At 41.5% G+C, this 19,383-nt stretch overlaps 2 protein-coding genes across 12 annotated transcripts in view; both read left to right on the forward strand.

Moving 5' to 3' along the window:
• LOC108050694 (protein turtle) overlaps nucleotides 1-4,327 on the forward strand; it is a 39,919-nt gene extending 35,592 nt beyond the window's left edge. For 6 of the 11 annotated variants that reach the window (XM_017132481.2, XM_017132480.2, XM_017132485.2 and 3 more), the window contains 2 exons: nucleotides 565-679; nucleotides 1,186-4,327. In XM_017132481.2, the coding sequence (XP_016987970.1) occupies nucleotides 565-679; nucleotides 1,186-2,917 (1,847 nt within the window). In that variant the 3' untranslated portion in view covers nucleotides 2,918-4,327. Of the gene's footprint in view, nucleotides 1-547; nucleotides 680-846; nucleotides 918-1,185 lie in introns of those variants that run through there. The other 5 variants (XR_001769596.2, XR_001769598.2, XM_017132486.2 and 2 more) reach the window with 4 other exon arrangements.
• Nucleotides 4,328-6,487: 2,160 nt separating this feature from the next.
• Nucleotides 6,488-14,380, forward strand: LOC108043399 (protein borderless). The gene is made up of 6 exons (XM_044459705.1): nucleotides 6,488-6,995; nucleotides 11,118-11,625; nucleotides 11,950-12,359; nucleotides 12,821-13,049; nucleotides 13,331-13,537; nucleotides 13,595-14,380. Exons 1-6 carry the CDS (start codon nucleotides 6,777-6,779, stop codon nucleotides 14,173-14,175), a joined length of 2,154 nt encoding a protein of 717 aa, XP_044315640.1. The 5' UTR covers nucleotides 6,488-6,776; the 3' UTR covers nucleotides 14,176-14,380.
• The last annotated feature ends 5,003 nt before the right edge of the window (nucleotides 14,381-19,383 follow it).

The following is a 19,383-nucleotide window of genomic DNA, read 5'->3' on the forward strand; positions in this document are numbered from 1 at the left end:
TGCTAACTGTCCTTTATTAATAGCCTAGTTACAGCTAAAATTTTAACAATCTAAGCGTATTAGCGACAACAACAAGAGTGTGTAATCAGACGATACTGGCATGCAAATGGTCATAATCAACGAGTTTCCAACGAGTACAGCGGGAAAGTGTCCTTTTAAACCAGTTCAACATAAAAAATATATGTTTTAAATGTCTCTTAATTATGGCATTCCCTACAATTTAAACGAAAAACTAAATTTAAGGACCTGTTTAAGGACCTTTCTCGCTGTGCGTAGGACCTCTGTGTTGCCCCGCCCTCGACAAACATCAACAGACATCCGTGTTATGCCAGTTTGTCCTTGATCTAAGCTGAATTTCAAAAGAGAGTAATCGCATTTATATACGTCTATATGTAGAGAGCACCGTAGTATATATGCATATGCATAAACCTATATCCGTGAACGTGTGTGTATATAGAGTGTGTGTGCTTGGTAGCTATGCGTACGGTGTACGGGTATTTTATTTACCGGATAGGACGGCTCACGCTGCACGCCAAATTAATTTTAGAAATTATACGTTTGCAGAGTTCAACATGGTAGCTTGCAGGATAACGGACGCTCGTAACATTGCCGCCAATAATCATCATTTGCACAATCGCAGTACGGGCTCAATTTCCTCTGGTCAAGTGCCTTTAAAAAAGTGAGTATTTCCTCTAGGCTGCCTCCTATCTGACTCTAAATTCACCTCCAAACTGAAAAACCCTCCAAATGTATCAATATCTGTAACGTTGTCATCTATCTGTCTACCCATTTCACTCTGATTGGCATCCGCCATGCACGTTCCACCGATCTACTATCGCTTCATAGCAATACTGAACATTACCGTGATTATGAAAGCGTTTTTATAGTTCCAGGTCCATCCTGTCATAATCAAAATCGTAAGCAAACTTTTCTCAAACTTTAACAAAGTTTTCTTTACTTTCGTTTGGCTTCAGTTAAGTTTCTCAGTTTCGTTTAGTTTGTTTGCCATTATTTCTGTATTACGGGAATTAACAGATTCTCTTAATTGAATACAGCAAATGTATTGTATTTAGTATGTCCTTTTCGTTTACTTCATTTCCTAGTTCTGTATAATGTTTGATTGAGACTTAAAAATACCTTTGGTGAATGCATATACTTATTCAAGTTTTTTTTCCCCCCGTTCAGGTACAAACAAACCCGAATATCAAGTCTAACCGCCATCCTCATTGCCATTCTCCACTGGATTTGGCCGCCCGATCGCTGCACCAACTGCCACTCCATCTACAGTTCCCCAAACCTCGAGGATGGCGATGAGGAGGGCGGGGGCGCAGGACGAAGGCGTTCCGTAAGCCGCATTCAACGAAGCCTCGACGGACGCTTTGTGTTGGATGTCGAGGGGGTGTCGAAACTGGGGTACTCCCAGCAAACCCTGGAATCGGCCAATGTGGATGTGGTGGACGGTGGTCTCTTCGAGCGGCGGAACAGCAACGTGTCCCAGAAATCCTCCAGCGATGATGGCGGATTTCTGTCGCGTCGTAACTTCATCACGGCTCGTGCTTCGTGGCGTCGTCCCTTGGTGGCCTCCTCCAGTCAGCTGAGTCTCCAGTCGGCGGCAGATTCAGCCAGGGGATTTCTGCAGGGTCTTCTGAAGATCGGGGGCAAGCAGCAGCCCGCCAATCAACAGTCGTATTTCGATGAGGCTGTGAGTGGAGCCCGCTATCAGAATGTCCTGCGACCTTACACCAGCAACAACAACTTGTATGGCCATGCGGACAGAAGCAGACCGCTGCACATAAACACCATCAGTGGCAGTCTCAGCCAGCAGCAGCAGCTCTATACACCCTCCAGGATCTCCAGGATATTCTCCAGCTCACCGCAGCAGTTGCAGCAACATCACCAGCAATTGCTACTCACCAGCGGTGGCAGTGGCGCCTATCCCACGCATTTCAGCGACCTGAGCACCGTGTATCCCCCTAATTCGGCTGAACGTTCGTCGCACAATCTGAGTAGCAGGTATAGATACTACTCCCAGGAGCTGCCTTCGTTGAGGACCATTCAAGAGGAAACCCGGCGACAGCAGCAGCAGCAGCAGAAGCAGCATCCGCTGGAAGATCACTTTGTGCCGCTCCAGCTGCCATCGCCTCCTTCCTGGAGAAGCTACTACCAGTCGCAGGCCAGCTATCGTCCCCGAACTCGCTGGTATCCCCGTCACCATTCAAGGCTCTTTGGCAACCGGCAGCAGCAACACGAGATGCTTTCCCCTTTGCCGCAACTGAATCTCAACCTGCGCAACTCCATGAATCCTGGCGGCTTAGAGGCCTCCCCCGAATCGCGATCGAGTTCGAGTGGTTTTGGTTCGAAGAACACCTCTAATCACCCGGGAAGTACGAGTGAATGGAGGCTACTGCCGCCATATAGAGCACCTCCTTCGCCGCCAAAGCATTTGGGCTACTTTGGAGGGCAACAGGCGCAGGGGCAAACGCCGCATGGCAGTTACTCGTATCCCAGGGCCACCACGCCGCCATACACGATGGCCCATTGGCTGGAGATGATCTCAAGACTGAATGCGGCCACGGACAGCAATCTGCCCAAGTCCTGTCCCGTGGATGTGGGCAGTGTGGATGGGCACTACGAATTCGATCCGGCCACGCCCACGCCCAGTGCATCCAGCATGCTGCGCGAAGATCTCAATCTGCACATAGATACGCATCCCTATCACCACCATACGCTGGGTCCTTTGAGTGGGAGTCTGCTGCACAGCCACGCCCCCTATGGAGGAGGCAGTAGGAAGCCACGATCTCTACCAGTTCACCTGCCTCGCTACGACAACGTTGAGGTCAGACTTCAAGCCATGAGGGAGGAGTTCTATGCCTACCGCAAACGCCAAGCGATGCACCAAATGGAGAGTGTTTGCTGAGCCAATGAAGCATTTAATTGAGCCACACCCACACATAAGCCCACGCCCACAAAGAGCTAGATTCATAGATAGACACACTCGTACATATACCGACAAAGTTGGACAGCAGCGGATCCGAGGCAATCAGACGCGATATGATATGGGAACAGGCCCCCCAATTCAGAGATGAACTTTAAAAGTTTGGCCCCCTGCAAACTCACACTCAGAAAAACAAAATAAGAAAAGAGAACACTTAGAAGCCAGAAACAATTAGTAGGTTTAAACGAGATGAAAGCTGTGTAAATATATTTGGGGCGAGAGGAGAGGGCCCGGAAGTTTAAGTATAATATTTAACAACTATAGCAATTATAGCAACATATTATTACAAAAATCGATAAACGTAAAATTGACATTTAAAAGCAAGTAAATGAAGCAAACATTGTTTGGCGACATATGCAAAGAACAAATTACAATTACAATTATTATTATTTACGAGTATATTAGATATTGATACTAAACATAACACAGATCGAGATATGTTAAACATTGAGCATTAAACATTAATTAACAATCCACAAGCGTAAGCCTAAATTATGTTACATTACAACTAAACTAAATTAATACGGAATATACTAGCTGTTAAGCATTTAGTTGTTAACAACTAGAGCAGAGATTAACGAAGAGGCGACGACGTGAAATAAAAGCGCTAAAAAGTAATTAAAACGACATATAGAGAAATTGTTTCATAATTAAATTATTTAACGACAAGAAACCTACAAAGCAAAATAAAAGCGAAAGCGAAATAAAAAACAAAAAAAGTTTAACGAAAATTTAATGAAATATAACTGCTGCATATATGTTTACTGTTGACCTACACACGATAATTAACTTGAACAAATATTTATTAACCCCAAACGTAAGAAACGAAACACAAACAAAAATCAAATGAAAGAAAAGTAAAACCAAAAACGAAGCTAATGGGAAACCCTATTCTTCCTGGTTTAACTCACAGCCCAAGACTACGTCGATGAAAAGCTAGGAATGTAGAGCAGAAAATAGGTCCCCAAATCCAATCCGAGATCCCAACAGTTTCCTAGACTCCCCAGAGCGATGGTATTTGGTCTTAGGTTAAAGGTTAAAGGTCAGTTGTGTAAAAGACAGCTCCCCGGATGCAGCTTAGTTGGACGAGGCGTTTCTGTTTTTTAAGTAATTGCTAACGATAAACGATAATTGATTAACGATAAACATGTCTAAAGATCAAATTGTACGGAATGATAGTTTGACACAACTTGACGCCAAAACACTGCCAGAGCGAGAGATGCGAAAAGACCTCGAGTGTGTATAACGTATGTAAATTACAGAGCATATACAAACATAATATTTTAATGATAACGATAATAACGATTACGACAACACTATTCAGGGGACGGTTGGATCGCGAAACAAATGAAGAAATCAACTACGAATCAACCGACTAATGATCTCAAGCATTTCTTTTTGCCTTCGACTACAAACAAAAACTTCGGCTGCCGCTAGCGAACCGAACTGAGCTCCCCAATTTTCCAATTTCCCGATTTCTCTATTTTCCACCCTAAATATGAGCCCATTGTCTGCCTGTCCGTCTGTCAGTTCTTCTAGCAAGCGCGGCCTTTAAGTCTCACCCAGATCTGATGGGTTTATATACCATATAGTGGGACTTACAGCCACGCGCTTGTTGCGTTCTTAGGCAACAGAGCAAATTGTATTTAGATCGAATAACTAGGATAACAGTTCAGAGAAGGAAGAGGAACTCGAGTTGTGTTGCATGTATTTTGTAAATGAGAGTATTGAGGGTATTCAAGTGAATAAGTTGGTTTTGTATTGCATAGGACACCCACACTCTGACACGCCCACACTGAGTACACACACACACATAAAGCGTTTAACTAGAACGAAATAAATTAATTAATTAACTGAGCATTAACGGAAAGCGAACGAAGTGAGAAAAGCGCAGACGAATAATTGCAAAATGACAGCATAAATTGAATTTTAATTGAGCGACGTAGCTAAGAGATGTTAGGCGCAGGACTTTAAGGCAAATAGATACATATATGATTATTTATACGAGTACATGTATGTTCGGTACGTATATATGGATATAGATACTGGATTACACGACATGTACATTAAGTAAGACGAATACATTAAAATTAAGTTAAGTAAATCTAACGCTTTAGTCTGCCACTTTGATTTTTGGACAAGGTGCGCCAGTTAACTTTTCGACTCGACTCGACTCAAATGAAATGAACAAAAATAGGAACTATCAAAGGAAAACAAAATAAGAAATATAAGAAAGAAAAATCTATATTCTTTTGCACCTCCTATCACTTCCGAAACCATTTCGACGACATTTCCCAGACACATCCTTACCGACTTTCACCTCACTTTCCCCTGCCCGCCAACACGATTTTCACTTACCACTTTCCAAACCTTTTCCCCACTGCAATTCCAATTCAGCATATATAAATCGTACAAGGATAAATCAGTTTAGAACGAAATATATTGTAATTAATACAGACACACAATTATAAAGAGAAATTAGCAAAATGAACAAAATTTTTAAACAAATAAAACTTACAAAACAAAGCAAAAAAAACAAACAAAAAAACCAAACAAAAAACGAATAAAAATACAAAACTTGAAATTGATCAAATAAAACCATAAACCTGCGTTTTCATTTTCCCGGAAGTTTGACTTAATTTATGCCCCTTTGCTTCCAGACAAATATCACTCATACGCCACAGTGGCCAACCTGAGATGACGCTGACATTGGGGCAATTAAAGTAATAAAATTCACATATATTCTGTATGAATAACTTTCGGATGTGCAGTGGATATAGACAGCTAAAAGAACCGATTGACCCCGTTTTCAATAAATGAATTCCCATTAATGGGAATCCATTGCGAAAATTGCTTGATCTATTGCTGAGTATTTGCTGGGATAGTTCAAACCATAGGCCAAATGCTATCAGCAACACTTTGGCGATCGCATAATTTTTTAAGTGGATAAACGTCTGCGAAAGCGAATTGTGGGGGAGACGTTGGCCAGACAAAGGAGACCTCATCAAAGCAGATGGCGTGGGCGTGTGTCAAATGTCAAATGCAGTCAAACGTTTGACAGACGAGAGAAAAGAGTAGATCGCAGCTCAGCAGCATATCAAAGTAATCGGCTGGGATCGGGGTTGGTCGGCTCTTCAGTGTACTACACTGCGCAAAATCGAAAAAGGTGAGATTGAAGAAATTAAACATAAATAGTCTATTCAAAGAGTCACATAAGTGTAATCCATCTTTCTCCATATAATTGAATTTCTTATATTTTTTCCAATATTCAAAGTATGTAGGTATTTCGATAATTCCAATATTGAAAGTATGTGAGTATTTTGACTAGCCCTAATTTAACTTATATTATTTTTTTTTGCTAAAAGATATTGTGATCTTTGTTTCTACATTCTTCTTTCTGTGTAGCATTTTTCCCCACAAAAGCTCGGCCTCATCTGTCACTCGTTCTGCAGTCTGATCTCGATTCGGTCTCGGTGTTCAGTAGCGCTTCTCCAGCCGCTCTGTTCAGTTCGGGACCCTCGAAATACCGCCTCAACATACCCGTCATATACCCGAACGGAACTGCGCACAAAGATATAGTAAACAGCGGATCGGGTTTCGTGCGCCTTAGAAAATCCGAATTCCTCAAGAGAGCTCCGCTTCGTTTAGGGCCAATTGACCTGATTTCAGGTTGGGTTTTAATTTGATTTTGCGCATTCTGGCAACGCGGAAACATTATGCAAGACACCGCGCGTGAGTGAGCGAGTGCAAGTGCAGATCCATCGTAAGAGTATTTTTTAAAATGCCAGCGAAACGCAGCAGAACATTCAGGCAATGCCGATCATCGGTGCTGGCTCTTCTGGCGATCTTCTTAATGAGTGTATCCTGTACGAGCGGTGCCCGCGACCACCGACGGCAGACCAACTTGGAGGCCAAAGTTGGCTCCCACGTGGTCTTCAATTGCTACATCGACTTCCCCTTCGATGCCCCCATTCCGTACTTGGTGCAGTGGAGCAAGGATGTAAGTGCCAGTCCACTTAGAGAAATATGATATGATTTGGTTATCTTTTGGATTGTTATTTTGGAACGGAAACAGTGGCCAAGAATATTATCCAACTATAAGAGTGCGAAATGATTCGAAATATGTAATGGCAAGGTTTTTCTTATCTGTTCGTGCTCACTTATTTATTTATGGCTCACGCCGACGCGCACGCAGTTCTTAAATGAAATTGTCGAAATTATTAATTTATCAGACACGTAGGTGGCCTGGACCCCGCATCCCGCACCCCGCATCCCGCATCCCGGACTTCGGCTGACTGACTGACTGACTGTGGGAGGCCAGGTTCAGTCCGGAATGCTTGGTTAGCCTTAATTACGTCTGCTGGCCGTTGCTGGTGCAGCGCAGCATGGAACGCGGCTCTCACATTCATTAAAAGGGTCGGATTTTACGACCGCACTGGGAGAATGGCGGCCAAAACCTATTTTGCACACTAATAACGGACTTATAAAACAACCAGTTTAGTGATTAAAAATATATAATTAGTGTAAATAAATTTCGAAACTATGGGGGATATGAAACATTATTGGAAACCGAAAATTTATTAATATATTAATCTGCGGCTTACTTTAAAGCTATAATTTTACTTCCTACAAATTTTAAATAACACATTTTTTTTACATTATATGAAATAATAGATTAAGAAAGAATAAGCTTTAAATATGTAGATTCCTTGGGTAATAGTTTTAATTGCCAAATCAAGTGTTATCAAGAGTGCTATTTTATTTCTATGCATGAGATATTTGCACTGTGTTTTAGTTAACCATTTTCTAAAATAACAATGTTTTTCAGATAAGAAATTTAAGAAATTAAAATTTAATCAACGAGTATCTTAATTTCATCTCTAAATCTTTAAATCACCCTTACCCCTAAGTTAAACATTGTTTTTATTATGCCATTTTCGGTTACATGGCTATATTTTTTTTGACAAGTGCAGTCTGCCGTTGCGTTGCAATAAGTGCAATAGCTGTGCCAGTGGGGGTGGCTCCCCACGCGGCGAAGGGTGGTCGAGGTGGTCGGGGTGGTCGTGTTGGTGGGTCTCCGCCCTTGGCTACTAATTAAAGCGCAACCACATGCAGTCGATCGGGGCCGCATCCTGGCTGACTGACTGCATTCCAGTCCTCCGTTCGCTTCCGCTTCGGCATTTAAATTTAATTTAACGCGCCGAGAACAGATTTCAGTATCACAAACACTTCAAATTACCAACACATCGCGGCAAAAACAAAACGCAGACGCGAAGAGTGTCAATGTGAAGTGTGACATCAAAGACAGCGGGGTAAGTGAACCAGTTGAAATCAATTTCAATTGGATTCAATCGAATTGAATGGCTGGCATTTTGTTGACAACTGTGAGTAATGCAATTTAATTCAATTGCAAATTCATTGCAATCCTCGCAGACAATCCGTTGCGACGGACAGAAAATAATCGAGTGAATTACTATTCACAGCACACGCTCGTCATCAGTGGTCATCAGTTTTGGACCTCCTTATACCCCTGACCCCTGACCCTTAGTTTTATTCACATATATGTATAGTATTCCCGTCGGTAATCGCGGGACGTACCGGTTATGTTTTTAGCTGTTTGGATGCCCGCTTAATTTACTTCTGCCACTCTGCTCTTATTTGGATTTGGTTCCGCTTTTTCTCGCTGGTCACTCCCCTTTTCCCATTGTGTTTTTATGCTTTTAATCCACTCGGTCAGCGGGTCATGATGTCATTTTGATGGATACACTTTAATAGCGCTCGAAATAGGTTTTTCTCCACTATGGAATGTCGGATAATTAAACAAATTCGTACGCGGGAATAGAGTCCACGGGAATATATGCATAATCTGCCTGATTTATGGCAATTCAGTTTCCATACATGCTATATATGTTTTAATGTCTGTCTGCAAACGTATTCTGAATTGTAGAACGACTTTCACGGCCATCGCGAGGCTGGGTTGCAAATTTTCGCGCCGCAACGACGGCAAAATTACCGGATAAATCAAGTTACGTTTGTAATTTGTTAGATAATGCTGATAAATGTGTGTGCGGCGGCAGACGACACTTGACACACAGTTGGGTGCACATAATCGTAGTTATGGGTTAGGATAGGTAGGCGGATCTTGAGTGCACCATAATCTACTCAAGGCGGTTGGCTTTGTTTTTCCCCCCATTCAAACCCATGAAACCCATAAAACGGCGATGCGATGTGGGTGACATTGATGCCAGACGGTGCATCTTGATGACTGTTTCCCGATCTCAATTAAAGCACAAACCTAATGTCAATAGATCAACTGACACCCACTGCATCCGATGTAGAAGCAGCACACAATTAAACGTATCCCATGGCACAGCTGCTTTTGCGGTCGGAGGCTATCAATAACCGGGAAAACTGAATCCCTAGCATGCGGTTTATGGGGTGTGACAGTCCTAACCCGGCAAATAAAATAACATATAGTGCACATATAGACGAAAGTCAAGTGCGCAAACAATGCGAGCATAAAAATGTGTGTGCCAGAGCAATTAGAACAGCGGCCAGCGGCCAGCGACCGCAGCCGATTCCATTGCATTTAAATAATTTAAGCCCAGCGCAGTTTTTTCCTCCTTTTTGCCATATGATGCAACGCAAACATATTCTGTTTAATATTACAGTTTTTTACGCCCTATGTATAATTACCAGGCCATTTATTAAATAAATATTGACAAATATATTCAGTATTAATTAAAACAAAAATAATTTAATACGCCACTAGGCAAAACACCACAAAGCAAAACAAAAAAAATTGAATTATTATTCAGCCATAATCCAAAGCACGGCTCATCATTTTTCATATAGGCTAAAAAAATATTGTTTTATAAAGGTTTGGCCTTTGATAGCCACAAGCAATGCAAAATATAATTTAGATTGTATTTAGAAAAAAATATATACAAACTAAATAATTAGCTCTCCTCGAATTTTTCGTTAAGAGATTAAAAATATTTCTCATACCAAAAAAAATTACAATTGCACACTGCTTTAGAAAGTTAAACCTATAAATCGTTTATAGCACCAAATCAATTTATTGCATAAAGTTTTTTATTATCATTGCATAAAGATAACAAGGCTACTTATCAAACTGGACAGTTAATGCTTTTAAAAGCTGTCACAACTAGTTAACAAATCCAAAATCATGCACTGTCAAAATATTAAATTAAATCATTGTGGCGCTATTAACCTAATTATTTAAGTCACCTATCAAACTAGACAGTGTAATCCGTTCTATAAAGACATTATAAATTCAGTTTTTGAGCTGATTAAATATTGTTATTTTATTTAAGTAGGTTTTACTAAAGATATACTAAAATCTTGTGGTAGCCTTAGACAATCTTCGGTGTTTCCTAGTACGATGGGCCTTTCGAATTAAATTCAAATCCTATTTCAGGGGCGAGTTAGCATTGAGCACTTCAAGTGCGCCGCGCCACGTGAGCCCATTTAAATTTGTCAACAAAGTAGCGGCGTGGGGCCCACACCCCCTTTCCCCTTCCCTTTCCCGGTTATTGTTATTCTTGTGGGGTTTTGGGGGCCTTTCAAAGCCGTTGGCCACCGCTGTGCCACGTCACAATCATGGTCAAGGGGAGGGGACCCAAAAAGGGGGGGGAGGTGGTACTGTTGTACGGGCTCAGCGGGAGTTTGCGAAAATTATAATGGCGCATGGGGAGAATTCGGGGGCATAAACAATCGCACACACGTCTGACATTAACTGTTACAGAGAGCAAGTGTGTGTGTGTGGGTGTGTATATGTGTGGGCGTGTTCTATATAGATTCCGCATTGCTTGTGATTTACAACTGCAATTGCAGCCGAGATGGCGGAGCCAAATCATAACCGTACATACAAAATTTCTATTTAGGTATTTCGTACTCAAGAGTTGCAATTTCCATTGTCATTTTATAGTTTAGCTGGCATTTACAACAAATATTCATTGCATGAAAGAAATATGTTTCCTTATAAAAATCTATTTTTTAAATCTATTTTATAAAGCCTATTTTAGATAGATGGTAACTGAAATAAACACTAATACATACACTTTCTAACGCTAACATTCCATATTTTGTGGACCGACAGAGCAAGAAAATATTCACCTGGTACGAACAGGAGACCTCCACCAATGAGCTCTTCAACGGCCGACTGCACCTGGTGGAAAACCATCCGGAGTTTGGAAGAGCCTCCGTCAATCTGACCGCCATCCGGGAATCCGACCAGGGCTGGTACCACTGCCAAGTAAGCTTCCCCAATCGCTCGCCCTCGGTTCGGAACAATGGGACGGCCTACCACTTGGCGGTCCAGGGTGGCTCCCTCATCCGCATCCCGCCGGTCAACCAGACCATCCAGGAGGGCCAGACCGCCTTCTTCCACTGCGTGATGAAGTATCCGGACAACTCGCAGGCCTCCTGGTACAAGGACGGTGTGCTGCTGCAGGAGGTCCAGGATCTGGTGAGGCGATCCTACATGGGTCCCGACGGCAGCCTCAGCATCGATCCCACCATGATGAGTGATCTGGGCGAGTACGAGTGCAAGGTGCGCAACAGCGAGGGCGAACTGCAGACGGCCAAGGCCTTTCTCAATATACAATGTGAGTGGAAGAATTGGGGATAGTTGGTCTACTAGATATTTAAATGATAAGCCATTGATATTCAATCTAAAACCTGGTTACTCTCCTGGTCAATCAGAAAAGAACGTTTTTTTGTATGAGTATTGATGTGGAAGGCACAATTTATTCAATCAAAAATACTTAATCTGTAATATACCATTATATAACCGTCTTAAATCTGTTTAATTTACCCCCAAATAAAATTAAATGTATTTTATTAATCTGTAATATACCATTAAATAACCATTTAAAATCTGTTTCATTTATCCCCAAATAAAATTAAATGTATTTAACTGCAATTTCCAGATAAGGCCAAGGTGATTTACGCCCCGCCGGAGGTTTACCTGCCGTATGGCCAGCCCGCCGTGCTCGATTGCCACTTCCGGGCGAATCCGCCGCTGAAGAATCTGCGCTGGGAGAAGGACGGCCTCCTGTTCGACTCGTACAACGTGCCCGGGGTATTCTACAAGATGAACGGCAGCCTGTTCTTCGCCAAGGTGGACGAGAACCACGCCGGCAGCTACACGTGCACGCCCTACAACGACCTCGGCACGGACGGACCATCGCCCGTCATCAGCGTGATTGTGCTCCGTCCGCCCATCTTCAGCGTCACGCCCAAGGCCATCTACATCCAGAAGCTGGGCGAGGCGGCCGAGCTGCCCTGCGAAGCCATCGACCGGGACGGAAACAATCGGCCCTCCATTGTCTGGAGCAGGGTGAGTCCGTATTGTCATTTTGCACTCCCTAAAAATGGCAAAAGGCCGGGGGAAAATGGTAATGGCTAACGGGGAGTGAGCGTGCAGTTTCACTTGATTGCATTTTTAATTATGCATACTGCCACTACTACCTGCTCATGCACAGAGAAAAATAAGGTCGATATCATATCATAAATAAGGTTGATACTTGCAAGTTAAAAGTATACATTTTAAATCCATTTGCTCATTTGTGAAGTTTGGTTGCTTTTAAATTGTTATACTATTTTTGTTATTTTGCTACATTGTAGTTCCATTTAAATTATATTGATAGCAAAAGCAAATAATTTTGATTTTAAATTAAATTAATATTCTATTAGTACCAGATACCATATTAAACATTGTCCATCACATTTTCCTTTCTGTGTGGCTGTGATTTTCGCTCCGGATTTTTGACTCTCGTTTCGCTCCCGACTAATTTGCAGAAAGACGGGCAGCCTTTGCCGGCGGACAGGTTCAGTCTCAGCGGCGGCAACCTGACCATCGCGGGTTTGGTGGAAGGGGATCGGGGGATGTACGAGTGCTCCGCCACCAACGAGGCGGCCACCATCACGGCGGAGGCCGAGCTCATGATTGAGAACACCGCACCGCGGGCGCCGTACAATCTCACGGCCAACAGCACGGAGACCTGCATCACCATACGCTGGCAGCCAGGTGAGAAAAAGGGTGTAATTGGGCGTGGCACTGGACAGAGGCCATATGCCACCGGTGAATGGAAAACTGAGTAGGGGGTATTTCGTTGATAGGATCAGAGAGGCACGTAACTTAAGTTTAATGGGTAAGACTAAAGGGCTTTATCACTTTATCTTATGGTTCATATCACAATTGAAAAACAGAACATTAACATTACTTGTAGGTTCTTGCAAAGGGTATTCTAGTTTAAGTTTATAAAATCAAGTTATTATTCTAAATTTATAATTTATTTCCTATCTTAGGTTACCTTCGCCCCAATCTGGAGTACACAGTGTGGTACCGACTAATGGAAGCTCCCGAGTGGCGAACTCTCCGCCTGATGGACAAAAAAGTAATGGAGGCCACTGTGCAGCACTTGCAGCCGGGAAAGGAATACGAATTCATGGTGCTAAGCCAGGACAAGCACGGCGATGGAATGTTTAGCAAACAGTTCCGCTTCGAAACGCTGCGTAAGATAGATTTTTTCATCCTTAAAAATATATAATAAATATGTGATATCTTTAAAGCATCTCCAATAAAAGCGGAAGACTTTGATGCCCAGCAGCTGCAACATGATCTGGGTCAGGTCACTGCACCTGCCGGAGGATTGGGGGCACCTTGGAACCTCACTGCCATAAGCAACCAGCAGGGCTGGCTACTGCACTGGGAGCATCCCACCCAGGGCCTGGAAGGACTCAGACTGTACGCCGTCCGCTGGTGGAAGGAGCCGGAGCACTTCCTCATCGGCCATGCGGAGACCTTCGACAACTTCTACCAGTTGCGCCACCTCAAGGAGGACACCCTGTTCAAGGTGCAGGTCATGGCCGTGGGAACCAGCACCCAGCTGTCGGTGCCCAGCCATGAACTCCTCATCGACGTTCCCTCGCAGCGGAAAGTGCGGGCCCTGATCATCGGGAGTTCCGTGGGTGTGATCTTCCTGCTCTGCGCACTGTGCGCTTTTTTATACGTGAAGCGGAGCTGCCTAAGGCATCTGTTCGCCAAGGATAGTTCCGCTGGGGAGGATGAGGACACGGCGGAGAGCGGCGACTGCGACAGCGACGAACAGGAGCGGGATCGGGACAGCATCAAGATACGCCAGTCCACCTGAGGATTGCTCCAGATCCGCTGGCAATTTGGCAGCGAACAGGTTGGCCAGTGAAATTAAGAGAGGGAGGGGAGGTTGTTCATCGCGCACCAGTCCGTGGAAATCTGACTTTTAATATACGTCTAGCTGCTATCTGTACAATAAACTCTAATATTTATAATGTAACTAACCGAATTCGAGAACAAAATAAATTAAAAATAAACTTGGATTGAGTTTTTAATTGGAGGGAATGGTGAATTATATACTTTTGCAGGAAGGTGGATTATTTGTCCATAACTTTTTTATTTTCATCTTGGCTTGCATTTTTGGGTCGATTTTTCGTCATTTTTACAATGTAACCCCTTTCCAAATTTTCTAAAAATCACCTCGCAGAAAAGTGACCTAAAAGCTGCACTTCTAAGCCCATAACTTTTGTTGCAGACATCCGATTTCAAAATGGCATACCTTAAAATGATCGTGATTAAATCCCCTAAAAATCTGTATACTCATCTTGGTTTGAAATTTTGGGTCGAGTTTTGGTCACTTTTGCAATGTAACCCCTTTCCAAATTTTCTAAAACTGGCCTTGCTGAAAAGAGACCTAAAAGCTGCACTTCTAAGCCCATAACTTTTGTTGCAGACATCCGATTTCAAAATGGCATACCTTAAAATGATCGTGATTAAATCCCCTAAAAATCGGTATACTCATCTTGGTTTAAGATTTTGGTTCGATTTTTGGTCATTTTTACAATGTTACCCCTTTCCAAATTTTCTAAAAATGGCCTTGCTGAAAAGAGACCTAAAAGCTGCACTTCTAAGCCCATAACTTTTGTTGCAGACATCCGATTTCAAAATGGCATACCTTAAAATGATCGTGATTAAATCCCCTAAAAATACTGTATACTCATCTTGGTTTGAAATTTTGGGTCGAGTTTTGGTCACTTTTACAATGTAACCCCTTTCCAAATTTTCTGAAAATGGCCTTGCTGACAAAATGACCTAAAAGCTGCACTTCTAAGCCCATAACTTTTGTTGCAGACATCCGATTTCAAAATGGCATACCTTAAAATGATCGTGATTAAATCCCCTAAAAATCTGTATACTCATCTTGGTTTGAAATTTTGGGTCGAGTTTTGGTCACTTTTACAATGTAACCCCTTTCCAAATTTTCTAAAACTGGCCTTGCTGAAAAGAGACCTAAAAGCTGCACTTCTAAGCCCATAACTTTTGTTGCAGACATCCGATTTCAAAATGGCATACCTTAAAATGATCGTGATTAAATCCCCTAAAAATCTGTATACTCATCTTGGTTTGAAATTTTGGGTCGAGTTTTGGTCACTTTTGCAATGTAACCCCTTTCCAAATTTTCTAAAACTGGCCTTGCTGAAAAGAGACCTAAAAGCTGCACTTCTAAGCCCATAACTTTTGTTGCAGACATCCGATTTCAAAATGGCATACCTTAAAATGATCGTGATTAAATCCCCTAAAAATCTGTATACTCATCTTGGTTTGAAATTTTGGGTCGAGTTTTGGTCACTTTTGCAATGTAACCCCTTTCCAAATTTTCTAAAACTGGCCTTGCTGAAAAGAGACCTAAAAGCTGCACTTCTAAGCCCATAACTTTTGTTGCAGACATCCGATTTCAAAATGGCATACCTTAAAATGTACGTGATTAAATCCCCTAAAAATCTGTATACTCATCTTGGTTTAAGATTTTGGTTCGATTTTTGGTCATTTTTACAATGTAACCCCTTTCCAAATTTTCTAAAAATGGCCTTGCTGAAAAATGACCTAAAAGCTGCACTTCTAAGCCCATAACTTTTGTTGCAGACATCCGATTTCAAAATGGCATACCTTAAAATGATCGTGATTAAATCCCCTAAAAATACTGTATACTCATCTTGGTTTGAAATTTTGGGTCGAGTTTTGGTCACTTTTACAATGTAACCCCTTTCCAAATTTTCTGAAAATGGCCTTGCTGACAAAATGACCTAAAAGCTGCACTTCTAAGCCCATAACTTTTGTTGCAGACATCCGATTTCAAAATGGCATACTTTAAAATGATCGTGATTAAATCCCCTAAAAATCGGTATACTCATCTTGGTTTAAGATTTTGGTTCGATTTTTGGTCATTTTTACAATGTTACCCCTTTCCAAATTTTCTAAAAATGGCCTTGCTGAAAAATGACCTAAAAGCTGCACTTCTAAGCCCATAACTTTTGTTGCAGACATCCGATTTCAAAATGGCATACCTTAAAATGATCGTGATTAAATCCCCTAAAAATACTGTATACTCATCTTGGTTTGAAATTTTGGGTCGAGTTTTGGTCACTTTTACAATGTAACCCCTTTCCAAATTTTCTAAAACTGGCCTTGCTGAAAAGAGACCTAAAAGCTGCACTTCTAAGCCCATAACTTTTGTTGCAGACATCCGATTTCAAAATGGCATACCTTAAAATGATCGTGATTAAATCCCCTAAAAATCTGTATACTCATCTTGGTTTGAAATTTTGGGTCGAGTTTTGGTCACTTTTGCAATGTAACCCCTTTCCAAATTTTCTAAAACTGGCCTTGCTGAAAAATGACCTAAAAGCTGCACTTCTAAGCCCATAACTTTTGTTGCAGACATCCGATTTCAAAATGGCATACCTTAAAATGATCGTGATTAAATCCCCTAAAAATCGGTATACTCATCTTGGTTTAAGATTTTGGTTCGATTTTTGGTCATTTTTACAATGTTACCCCTTTCCAAATTTTCTAAAAATGGCCTTGCTGAAAAATGACCTAAAAGCTGCACTTCTAAGCCCATAACTTTTGTTGCAGACATCCGATTTCAAAATGGCATACCTTAAAATGATCGTGATTAAATCCCCTAAAAATACTGTATACTCATCTTGGTTTGAAATTTTGGGTCGAGTTTTGGTCACTTTTACAATGTAACCCCTTTCCAAATTTTCTAAAACTGGCCATGCTGAAAAGAGACCTAAAAGCTGCACTTCTAAGCCCATAACTTTTGTTGCAGACATCCGATTTCAAAATGGCATACCTTAAAATGATCGTGATTAAATCCCCTAAAAATCTGTATACTCATCTTGGTTTGAAATTTTGGGTCGAGTTTTGGTCACTTTTGCAATGTAACCCCTTTCCAAATTTTCTAAAACTGGCCTTGCTGAAAAGAGACCTAAAAGCTGCACTTCTAAGCCCATAACTTTTGTTGCAGACATCCGATTTCAAAATGGCATACCTTAAAATGTACGTGATTAAATCCCCTAAAAATCTGTATACTCATCTTGGTTTGAAATTTTGGGTCGAGTTTTGGTCACTTTTGCAATGTAACCCCTTTCCAAATTTTCTAAAAATGGCCTTGCTGAAAAATGACCTAAAAGCTGCACTTCTAAGCCCATAACTTTTGTTGCAGACATCCGATTTTAAAGTGGCATACATTAAAATGATTGTGGCGTAATCCCCTAAAAATCTGTATACTCATCTTGATTAGTAATTTTGGGTCGATTTTTCGTCACGTTTACAATGTAACCCCTTTCCAAATTTACTAAAAATGGCCTCGCTGAAAAGTGACCTAAAAGCTGCACTTCTAAGCCCATAACTTTTGTTGCAGACATCCGATTTCAAAATGGCATACCTTAAAATGATCGTGATTAAATCCCCTAAAAATCTGTATACTCATCTTGGTTTAAGATTTTGGTTCGATTTTTGGTCATTTTTACAATGTAACCGCTTTCCAAATTTTCTAAATGGCATACCTTAAAATGATCGTGATTAAATCCCCTAAAAATCTGTATACTCATCTTGGTTTGAAATTTTGGGTCGAGTTTTGGTCACTTTTACAATGTAACCCCTTTCCAAATTTTCTAAAAATGGCCTTGCTGAAAAATGACCTAAAAGCTGCACTTCTAAGCCCATAACTTTTGTTGCAGACATCCGATTTCAAAATGGCATACCTTAAAATGATCGTGATTAAATCCCCTAAAAATCGGTATACTCATCTTGGTTTGAAATTTTGGGTCGATTTTTGGTCACTTTTACAATGTAACCCCTTTCCAAATTTTCTAAAACTGGCCTTGCTGAAAAGAGACCTAAAAGCTGCACTTCTAAGCCCATAACTTTTGTTGCAGACATCCGATTTCAAAATGGCATACTTTAAAATGATTGTGGTTTAATCCCCTAAAAATGTACTCATCTTGGGTTGTAATTTTGGGTCGATTTTTCGTCATTTTCATGATGGAAAAGTGGAAAACTGGAAATAATAATTTTAAAAGTTTTTATACAATTTTTTTCCTCTACGATTTAAAAAGCGCGCGTTATGGGCATCACTTTTAGAAATAAGCTCTTTCGTATTCATAAGATAGATATCTCTTTCTGCCTTGCAAAGCTAATTTCCGACACAGCTTTTGAATAAGCTTTTGCCGTTACGCAAAATATTTAAATATTACTCAGTCAGGGGTTTTTCGGATTGGATTCTTAATCAACCCCTGACCACTTTGACTGGAAAGTATTCCACCCACTGAAGTCCGATTCGTTAAGAGCCAATTAACAATTACGTTTTCAGACAATCCGTTACGGCTACTTGTTTTGGATACTGATCAGGGGCCAATGTTCGTTGCTATTCCAGATTCAAAGTGCTGAAAACACCTGAAAGTACTTTGAATGCACTGCGAATGCACCCAAGTTGGCTTGATTGCCAAATGTTCCTGGCAGATTCGCATTAAAGAAAAGTGCAGCTGCACCTGAAGCGAAATGAAAGGCAATCCCGCCAACTGATAACACTCAATGACACTCTAGCCTAGTAGGGCATTCCCATTGAAATCGAATTAAAATTGATTTCGATTCCGGCTATCGTTCATTGGCATTTTCAGCAAACTCTCGTTGTATTTCCTCACTGCAGAACGGTTCCACAAATTAATATTACATAGCTGTCGGTCAATGCTGGGACACAATTTAAATAATAGCTAAAAACAATCTGCGGCTGATATGAGAATAAACTATTATTAAGGTCGGTGCGATTAGACGTCCCCCGACTGCGCATTTTCCCTGAGAGTTACAAGGGGCTGGGGTTGGGAAATCAAGCAGCAAAAGGCGGCAACTCACGTTTTGGCTTTGTTTTTGTGGACATTGAGGGGGGATTACTCATGGTGGTATCAGCTTCCCTGCTCCGCTTCCCCTCATCACAATTCTTCGAAGAAATCGCAATTGTTTTTGTTTAGTTTCATTGCTT

Source organism: Drosophila rhopaloa, unplaced genomic scaffold (genome assembly GCF_018152115.1).
Source record: "Drosophila rhopaloa isolate 14029-0021.01 unplaced genomic scaffold, ASM1815211v1 contig_2, whole genome shotgun sequence".
Lineage (NCBI taxonomy): Eukaryota > Metazoa > Arthropoda > Insecta > Diptera > Drosophilidae > Drosophila > Drosophila rhopaloa.

Bases quoted from the DNA above. Each gene is read 5' to 3' on its own strand.
- LOC108043399 (XM_044459705.1), top strand. From the start codon at position 6,777: ATGCCAGCGAAACGCAGCAGAACATTCAGGCAATGCCGATCATCGGTG. The intron at 6,996-11,117 runs GTAAGTGCCAGT...GTGGACCGACAG, and splicing joins TGGTGCAGTGGAGCAAGGAT to AGCAAGAAAATATTCACCTG. The intron at 13,050-13,330 runs GTGAGAAAAAGG...TTCCTATCTTAG, and splicing joins CACCATACGCTGGCAGCCAG to GTTACCTTCGCCCCAATCTG.